At 36.3% G+C, this 10,202-nt stretch overlaps 1 protein-coding gene across 2 annotated transcripts in view; it reads left to right on the top strand.

The window, feature by feature from the left end:
• The first annotated feature begins 963 nt into the window (after nucleotides 1–963).
• The window catches only part of LOC111492088 (protein SABRE-like), a 22,834-nt gene continuing 13,595 nt past the window's right edge, over nucleotides 964–10,202 (top strand). For both annotated transcript variants that reach the window (XR_002719816.1, XM_023141273.1), the window contains exons 1-9: nucleotides 964–1,342; nucleotides 2,485–2,596; nucleotides 3,571–3,834; nucleotides 4,055–4,320; nucleotides 4,550–4,769; nucleotides 6,474–6,644; nucleotides 6,749–6,826; nucleotides 7,271–7,519; nucleotides 7,987–10,095. Coding sequence is in view for 1 of the 2 variants with exons in the window: in XM_023141273.1 (XP_022997041.1) it covers nucleotides 1,272–1,342; nucleotides 2,485–2,596; nucleotides 3,571–3,834; nucleotides 4,055–4,320; nucleotides 4,550–4,769; nucleotides 6,474–6,644; nucleotides 6,749–6,826; nucleotides 7,271–7,519; nucleotides 7,987–10,095 (3,540 nt within the window). In the remaining variant the exon portion in view is untranslated. The remainder of the gene's footprint in view (nucleotides 1,343–2,484; nucleotides 2,597–3,570; nucleotides 3,835–4,054; nucleotides 4,321–4,549; nucleotides 4,770–6,473; nucleotides 6,645–6,748; nucleotides 6,827–7,270; nucleotides 7,520–7,986; nucleotides 10,096–10,202) is intronic.

Below are 10,202 nucleotides of genomic sequence, written 5' to 3'. Positions count from 1 at the left end.
TGCCGTTAACGTCGGACTCCTCTCCCTTTTGTTGGGACTTCATTTTTTTAATATGCCCAACGAAAACGTGGTTTCTTAGTAAAGAAAAGATCAATGCCAACCCAGACTTAATGGGCATGTGATGTGTTGCATATGCAAGTTGTGAAGGGTCTTCTCATTGACTTTACTCAGCTGAGAGAAGAAATCTTCCCCACCCATTGCTTCTCTTTCCATATCTATCTGAAGCTCCCTCTTGTGTTGGGTCTTGTCTTTTACTGCGTTCAAAGTAAGCTACCTACTTCGCACTTCGGCTCGGCTCGGCTTAGCTCTTAGCATCAGCTGCATGCTCGACTCTAATTGTCGTTCCATTCTTGAGTTTTGTCCCTTTCGGATATAGATGAAAGATTGCATGGGCTTATGCTCTCGCCCTAAACGAATGAATTGATGGATTCCCATCGTTAGGAGAGGCAAGTGAGTCGGTTGGTGGAAATGCGATAAGTCTATCTTTCTCCATATTGAAGTGCTGCGGGCACATAGAAATGTGGGTAGAGAGGGATTCAAACCTCCGGTCAATACTTTAGTTCACTCCCCTCTAAAAACCGACTGTTTAGCAATCTAGCCCTCAAAACTATTTTAGCTAGAGATTATGAAGATTTAAAACAATTAAAAATTATAGAAATAAATTACAAAATTAGAATATATATATATATGTATATATTTTTATAACTTATGGGGGGCGGGTAAAGAAGGTTCCCGCCGCGGAACCTCAACTTCCAAGCACGGCCGTTGACAAAATTGATCCAATCTCGCACCGTCCGGGTCGGATAAACGAGGACACGTTCGGCATTTTAAATTCTCTAACAGCGACAGCTCCTGCACGCTTTTCCATACACAACTCCGAGCACACGGACATATCGTACTCTCACTCACATCTGATCCCACCCCCCACCCCCTCCACGTATTTTTCGTCATAAAAGAAAATTACAAAAAAGAGGAGAGAGAAAAACGCCAGCCGGCCATTTCTCTGATCGCCGAGCACTTTACGGATCGGATCTACGCCTCCAATGAATGCAAATCTTCCGATCTCTACGCTTTGAAGACAGTCTTGTTCGATCAGTCCTCTATTGACTGTTCCACGAATTTGGACTTCAATTCTAGGGTTTAATTGTGGCTGATACATACACTTTGATATGAAGTTATGTGTACTGATTGCTCTCTGCTTAATTCCTCGGAATTCGATTATCTGATACTCTCCCACGCATTTTCCGATACTGCGAGTCTACCTATCAGCAATGGAAGCTTCACCTGTGAAGTTCCTCTTTGGATTCTTGCTCGTTTCGATTACACTATGGCTGTTTTTCATGTAAGTCCCTGAATTAATTGCATTTCTGGTTCATTTATACCTATTTGACTGTGTAAGTCAATTTGGTTATCTTCGTAAGCTCAATGCCACTGCACTGGTGGGGTAATGGTTGCTTCAGTTATTTGTTTATTTGTGGAGTACGTTAGAGAACTGATCGTTAAAATTTCAAGTAGATTATTGTACTCTCACGACTTTTTCCCCTGGGTTGGAAAGGGTAGGGAATGTCATTGAGGCTTTGACTTATGGTTGAATCATTTAATCGACCATAAAATATGAGAGAAGATATGTCGTTTTTAGCTTGACATATGGTGAACTTAGAACTCCTGAACTTTGTAATACAAGATGAATTTGTTAAAGATTAAAAAATTCTTTCTAAACTGAAAATAAGGAAGCCCACTTCAAAGTCATCAAATAACACCATCCAGATCAGAATCTAAACTACATCAGTCCAACCTAAACTACACGATGAGGAAGGCTCTAGTCTAAACCATGCTACTAAAAACAGTTCCAATCCAACTCTTGAGAGAGCTTGATCCTCAAAAATGCTCGGATGAAAAAATCAATCAAAGTTTGTTCCTCCAACATGTGACGTTTATAAAAGCATATATGAGAAGTCATTTGGTCTCCTCAAGAAATGGTCTGATCTCTTATTTCTTTTTGAACAATAAACAAAACATGATCAAAAAAGTTAAAAAGAAGTACGAAGTGTCAAGTATACGAAGTGTATACAAAGAAAGCAACAATAAAAGGGAGAAAAAAGTAGAAAACATCCTACAAAAGACTCCAGTTTGAACATATATCAAAGGGTGAGTAGTTGACACCATTTCACTACATCGAGCAATCTGTAGAAGCTAGCTAGATTCAGAAACACAATTAGATAACAAAAGTAATTAAGTACGGCATTCAGAATAGTCGTGCTAATGAATTCTTATTTTGAAATCTATATTTATAGTGAAAATTCTGTTACTGATTTGTGGTTAAGATTTAATTGTTGCTATCTCACCAAGATCTTATAATTCCATTCCAATTTCCAATAGACATATCAACTTCCTTTTAGACTGTATCAATATTGATTATCTTAATTGGGATTATAAGGGATTCTGGTTCATCATATGTATAAAAATTCTTTTAATATTTTTCAGGTTTGCTTCTAGATTGGTGGCTTGGATTTTGAGCAGGGTTGTTGGAGCTTCAGTGGCGTTTCGTGTTGGAGGGTGGAAATGTTTAAGAGATGTTGTGATCAAGTTTCGGAAGGTTTCGTTTATATTTGGAAAGTTGTTAAGTTTCATTTAATATTTAATTATGTGTTATTGTAAAGTCTAGGGATCTTACTATGAAAACAAAATGCTCTTGAAAAGCCTCATGCCCTTTCGAGAATAGATTGGTATTAGTAACAGTCATTAGCCTTCAATTCTTTTGTGTAGCTTCGCGATGTGTGCATGGGTTAGGAAATTTGGGGAAGGGTTAATTGTCAAAGCTTCATTTTCATTTTGGTTTTTTAAAAAATATGGTTAATTTGGTCTTAATATATTTGAATTATTTAGTGCAGATGTTAAATTTAAAAGTGGGATTTTGGGAAGCTAATTTTTCCTTATGGTCTACAAATGATGTTTTGCTATCGGTTTTTATAGTTTAGGGGAGATATCATCAATTTGATGAAGCTGTTGACCACCCAATCCAAAAAAGGAAAAAAGGAAAGAAGGAAAGAAGAAAACCAGCTGTTCGCCTCATATGTCCCCTTTTGTTTTTATCCTTGTTAATGTAGCGTAGACTTCCTTGGCTGTTTCGACCTCCCAGTGCATAGCAAGCACACAAAAGTCTTCATCTAGACTGTCAACTTTAATGGGGTATCCTAATATCGAAATCTTGCATTATATAAGGTTCCGAAGATCAATGGATTGGATGTTTGCTAAATTGGAAATTCTGAAATTCAGATGGATATATCTTTTTGCTGGTGATTTTATTTTGGGATATGATATTTCACTACAATAGATATGCTTTGACTCCAGCTTCTTGGTCAAGTATTTCGGTACATTTCTGTTTACAGACTGATAGCTTTCCTAATCAAAGTTGACTAGTTTATCAGTTACTACCTGTTGTTGACGTGCTTTCTCCTTTGCTGTTTTATGTACGTTGTGCTTTTGCTAGAAGAATGGATGTTATTCTGTTGTATTAGGAGGCCAATACTCAGATGGGATTGTGAGATTTGTTTTGTTATCCATCTTCAGGGTGCTATTGAAACGATATCAGTTGGTGAAATTAAATTGAGTTTGCGCCAGTCCCTAGTAAAACTCGGCGTGGGGTTTATTTCCAGGGATCCGAAGCTACAGATATTGATATGTGACTTAGAAGTTACTATGAGGCCTTCAAGTAAAGGAAGACCAAAGTCGTCTAAGCCTCGGAAAACCCGCACTTCAGGCAGAGGAAAGTGGATGGTTGTAGCCAATATTGCTAGATATTTGTCAGTCTCAGTAACAGATTTGATTCTAAAGGTATGCAAAGTTCTGAGACTGGTGTTTGCAATGTTATTTACGATTTTTCAGTTGAAACCCATGATTCTGAAAGGTACTTATATATTTGGATTGATACGTTGTAGAACTGATTATTGTGCCATTTTGTCTTCTATTTATATTAGTTTTTGGTTAATTTGTTATTCTTATATATATTTTTTTTTCTTTTTTGTTTGTGCAATTGGATCTTGGGACATTGCAGACTCCCAAAGCTACCGTTGAAGTTAAGGATTTGAGCATTGATATATCAAAAAATGGTGGAACGAGACCGAATTTATTTGTCAAGTTACAAATCTTGCCTATATTTGTGCATATTGGTGAACCACGAGTTAGTTGTGAACAGACATCCAACTTAAGCAGTGGGGAATGTATATCAGCTGTCAATTCATCTTTTGCCACTATGGAGAAATCTTCTGCTCCTTTTAGTTGCGAAGAATTCTCTTTGTATAGTGAATTTGGTCATGACAGGTACTTTCTTTTGATTCTTTCCTTGTTCATTCTACTTTAAAAATATGGGCCTTTATCTTGTCAAATTGTAAATTTAATTATTTCATAAGCATGTGCCTGTTAAATTCTATGACGTTTTCCTATCTTTTAGTTTTTTCTTTGTCCAGTAATGTTCTCATTATCGTGATTTCAAAAGCAGTGTATCTGGTAGAAAGATCTCATTTTTATTTTGTTTTATTTTTTGACGTAGGGAAGCTGGTATAATTGTTAAGAACGTTGATGTCACCTGCGGGGAGGTCAATTTGAACTTGAATGAGGAGCTATTTTCAAAAAGCAAGAAGGGGACTGACTCTTCTTTTCCCTCTGATAAAACTGTGGAGTCAACTGCTGATTCTCTCCCTCCAGCGAAGTCACAAAAGAAGCAAGCACTTGCATCTCTCTCAAAGTATACCTCTGTTTTCCCAGAAAAGGTTGTATTCTGATTCATTTTTATGTATTCTTGTCTTGTTTAAACCAGTAAGCATTTTAGTACTTGAGTGGTTTTCAGTCTGACTGCACTTTTCTATTTATTCTGCTTCTTTTTAGAATATAACGGTAGAGCCATAGAGCAGTTCACTAGATTTTACCTCGCTTATGTCTATATATATTACAACAAACTTATGATTTGATTATTTATGGTAGGAAATTCTGTTGAGGAATGTAGGTCATGAGTTTTCTTTTTATTATTTATTTCTTTATTTAAAATTTGATAAAATGCTAGCATCCTTTTATGGGTGCTCTATGACCATAGTTTTTGTATTACAGCTTTGTGCATATTAATGTCAATTCGAACTTCTTTTTTGCCATCCTTTAGCTGTTCGGGAATAGCTCATTGGTTGTTCTGTATGAGCTCCTCTTTTGACCAATACAAATTCTCTTGTTTCTGATTTAAAAAAACTGCAGGAATGTGGTAGAAAGGGCGACAAGAAACTTCTGATAAATTTGTGAAGTAGATGTATGGGACGAATCCTTATAGGATCTTTTGATATATACGTTCTTTTAGTAAGAAACAATTGTATTCATAATAAACGAATAACTTGGAGCCTGACCCAGTCAAGAGGCTAAGTAGAGTACAGAAGTACCCTCCAACGCTAAATTGAAAATGAATGAGCCATCACTCTTTAATATTCAAAGAAAGATCCTATTTCTCTCTCTTTAGATCTCCTAAAAGATAATTGGATCAGATTTTCCGAATGAGTTTAGGCATCTTCTTGAAAAACCACAAGCTAGTTGGGCAAAATGGTAGAAGGCTTTGATATAGTGCTCTAGAACTATTGAAAAAAATCCCGGACCACTTTAATGTGGAAGCTACATGTTGTGATTAGGAGTTTGGATTTATGAGAAAATTTATCTTTTCATTTGTTTTCAGCCCTGGTTTTCTTTATTTGGAAACAGATTACAGCCATCCTTTCCTCCTGGCCAATCATAATTTGATTCTGAATGGGTGGAGCACAACAGGGAGACCCATAGCATGCTTGTTTTTCCTTCTTTTAGCTCCTACTTCAAGATATTTATATTCTCTCTCTCTCTCTCTCTCTCTCTCTAATAAAAATAAAATTAATTGATAACTGTAAATATTCGAACAGTCGATTAACATTTGCATGTGTTTATGAATAAGCTTGATTCTTTACTGTCATTTTGATATTTAAAATTGTACTTGTTTTCTTCTCATAATTCTTGACAATGGTTTTCATTCATCTTAGAGAAACACTTGAATTCATAGCCAAATTTCAAAAGCAAAAATAAGTTTTTAATTACTATTTTTTTTTTAATTTCCAAAACTTGGCTTGGATTATGAATCACTCCTAAGAGGTAGATAACAAAACAAAGAAATCCATGGTAAAAGTAGTGTTTATAAGTTTCATTTTGAAAAAAAAAAAATCAAAAGCCAAATAGTTATCAAACAAGGTCTTATTTATTTATTTGTTCCAATTCAGAATTTGAGTTTTTTTTTTTTTTTTAATTTTTTTAATTTTTTATAATTTTATTTACATTTAGCCCACAGCTCACATCATTTAATTAGTGAGCTTGTGTCAGCTCTGTTTCACTGTCTTTCTGTAAGTATTTTTCTGGTTGCATTTATCACAGCGTAGTGATTATAATGTGAAACTAATAAACGAGTGTTTCTTTGATAGGTTTCCTTCAGTCTTCCCAAATTGAATGTTATGCTTGTGCATCGTGAGCATGAGTTTGTTGTTGAAAACAACATCATGGGCATTCAATTTAAGATAATCAAATCACGCTGCTTAGAGGATTTAGGAGAGACTGCACGTCTTGATCTTCAAATGGAGTTCAGTGAGATTCATGTATTGTTTAAACTTTTGTTGTTTCGGAAACTTACAGCTCTTCGTTTTAAATATTTGTCATGTAGCTTGCTCAATCTTTTTGACCATTTTTCTTACGATCTCAGCTACTCAGAGAGGCTGGCACTTCATTTCTGGAGATACTGAAAGTCGATTTAGTTACCTTTATTTATGTTCCATTACAAGTGAGTATCCTCAATTACAATTTTAAGTTTGTTTATTTTCTTCACCTCGTTCATAATCATTTTTCTTCCTTGATGCTCATTCAGCTTTAACAAATGTTTGGTCTTTGTCTTGTCAAATCGTAGTTAAACCATTTTCTGTTAAATTATACAACATTTTCCTATCTGTCGTGACTGCATCAGTTGAAATTTAAGATCATCTAATATAGCCTTCCTTTCTTGTAAAAGACGGTCAATGGTTGATCAAAGTTTTGACTTCCATAATGGCCATGATTGAAACATGATAAGTTGTTTGATACAGAAATTCAGCCCATGATAACCATCACTGTTATGCTGCTCATAATGTATAGTAGCTAAGCAGCTAAATTTTAAATTGGTGACACCCATCATTAAGAGTCATTTTGATTGAACTTTATCCTTCTTTCCCACGATTCTTTTATTTTTCAGTCAGCATCACCTATTAGAGCCGAAGTGGACTTAAAGTTGGGAGGTACTCAGTGCAACATAATAATGAGTAGACTGAAGCCATGGTTGCGCTTCTATTCCTCCAGAAATAAAAAGATGGTTCTGAGGAAGGAAATGCCTTCTGAAAAGCCACAATCCTCCGAGTCCAAAGCCATAATGTGGACATGTACGGTCTCAGCCCCTGAGATGATTATTGTGCTCTATAGTATAGATGGTTCACCGTTGTATCATGTAAGTAATGTGCTTGTATCTATTCTCTTCCTTTTATCTTGGAATTACCAGAGAATCTATTGTGTGCTCTTAAATATGTTTTTTATAGTTGAAAGGTTGAGGTAATTATTCTGCAGGAATGACCGTTCTTTATAGGTTCATTTATATTTGGAAGCAATTGCAGTTTCATTGTTGTCTGCAATCTTCTATCTCTATTTTTTTAAAAATTAAAATAATCAGATATACGCCCAAAAGTCAAATTGTCCCACTGGTACTGGAAAATGAAAAATAATGCAAACAAGACCGCATCTCTTTCCATATCATCTTTCATTGAGGGTCATTAAATAGATGAATACGATCAATGCAATGCTACATGGTACAAGTATTCTAGCTTGGTTAATGTGGCCGTGCTCATATTATATTATTTAATATATCATTAGTTAATTACTTAGAGCATGTACCATGTTCATTTGTTCATGTTGTCGCAGGGATGTTCCCAATCTTCACATGTGTTCGCAAATAATATATCAAATATGGGAACTGCAGTACACATGGAGCTTGGTGAACTAAATTTGCACCTGGCCAATGAATACCAAGAATGCTTGAACGAAAGCCTTTTCTCTGTGGAGTCAAATTCAGGTTCTTTGATACACATAGCTAAGATAAGCTTGGACTGGGGAAAAAAGGACATTGAACCATCTGAAGAAGAGGGTCTTAGAAGCAAACTGGTTTTGTTTGTTGATGTGACTGGTATGGGTGTCTATTTTACGTTCCAGCGTATTGAATCACTTGTTTCAACTGCTATGATTTTGCAATCACTTTTAAAACAATTCTCTGGTTCTCAAAAGAAAACTGCACAAAACCGAGGGGACCGTTCAACTAAATCGTCAGGGAAAGGGACCAAACTTCTGAAACTCAATCTTGAAAGATGTTCCATAACCTTTTGTGGGGATATAGGTTTAGAGAACACAATTGTTGCAGACCCTAAACGTGTCTACTATGGATCACAAGGTGGTCAAGTTGTTGTAAGTGTCAATGCCGATGGCACACCTCGTTGTGCAAATGTGATGTCTACAGTGTCTGATGAATGCAAAAAGATGAATTATTCCATAGCTCTCGATATTTTTCATCTCATTTTTTGTTTGAACAAGGAGAAACAGTCCACACAGGTTGAAGTTGAGAGAGCTAGGTCAATATACCAGGAGCATTTGGAGGAACATGGGAAAGATACAAAACTGACCTTTTTTGACATGCAAAATGCTAAGTTTGTACGGCGTTCTGGGGGTCTCAAAGAGATTTCTGTATGCTCCCTTTTTAGTGCTACCGATATTTCAGTTAGGTGGGAGCCTGATGTTCATCTATCTCTTGTTGAACTTGGACTACAGCTGAAATTACTTGTGCATAACAAAAAGGTTCAGGGAGATAATTACATACATACTGAAGATGCTTCAAATGAAAGAGAATCTGAACAAAGGAGAGAAACCATATCTGATTCAGGGCAGCTTGATAAACACAAGAAAAAGGAATCAATTTTTGCTGTTGATGTGGAAATGTTGAGAATTTATGCTCAGGCTGGAGATGGAGTTGATGTAGTTGTTCAGGTTCAATCGATTTTTTCTGAAAATGCATGTATAGGAGTACTTCTAGAAGGACTTTTACTTAGTTTCAATGGTTCTAGAGTATTCAAAAGTAGCAGAATGCAGATTTCACGTTTTCCTCGTGCGTCTACTAGTACATGTGATACGAAAGTGCCCGTTACCACTTGGGACTGGGTTATTCAAGGTTTAGACATACATGTTTGCATGCCATACCGGTTGCAGTTACGCGCCATTGATGATTCAGTTGAGGATATGCTGCGTGGTTTGAAGCTTATTACTGCTGCTAGAACATCTCTTTTTTTTCCAATGAAGAAAGAAAGAGCAAAAGCTAAAAAAGCTAGTTCAACCAAAGTTGGGAGTTTGAAGTTTTACATACGCAAGTTAACTGCTGAAATTGAGGAGGAGCCATTGCAGGGATGGCTTGATGAACACTATCAGCTAATGAAAAATGAAGCTGCTGAATTGGCTGTTAGGCTAAAATTTCTTGACGATTTAATTTCTAAAGCAAACCATGGTCCAAAAACTGTTGAAACAGTTGAATCTACTCAAGACAGGAAGGCATACTATAATGGCATTGAAGTTGATCCCCAAAATTCATCGGATGTTCTCAGAATGCGAGAAGAAATATATAGACAGTCATTTCAATCTTATTATCGAGCCTGTCAGAATTTATCACCATCAGAAGGTTCGGGTGCCTGTAGTGGAGGGTTCCAGTCTGGTTTTAAACCTAGCACTGCTAGAACTTCTCTTATGTCCATTTCTGCTACTGATTTAGATGTTACCTTGACAAAAATTGATGGTGGAGATAGTGGAATGATAGACGTCCTAAAGAGGCTTGATCCTGTCTGTCTGCAAAAAAACATACCATTCTCGCGGCTTTATGGGAGAAATATACTTTTGAATGCAGGCTCTCTTGCAGTTCGGCTGAGAGATTACACATTTCCATTATTTTCTGCAACTTCTGGTAAATGTGAAGGTTGTCTCGTGTTGGCACAACAGGTAATTTGTGTAATGCCTTACTCTTAGCCAATATACGCTCTTATGGCCTGCGTACCACTGTTGTGACTTCTTCATTTTCTTTCTAGATGCACGTTTTTTTTTTTTTT

The sequence above is a fragment of the Cucurbita maxima genome, unplaced genomic scaffold (assembly GCF_002738345.1).
Source record: "Cucurbita maxima cultivar Rimu unplaced genomic scaffold, Cmax_1.0 Cma_Scf00017, whole genome shotgun sequence".
Taxonomy (NCBI): Eukaryota; Viridiplantae; Streptophyta; class Magnoliopsida; order Cucurbitales; family Cucurbitaceae; genus Cucurbita; species Cucurbita maxima.
This window is presented reverse-complemented; position numbering and strand designations above follow the sequence as displayed.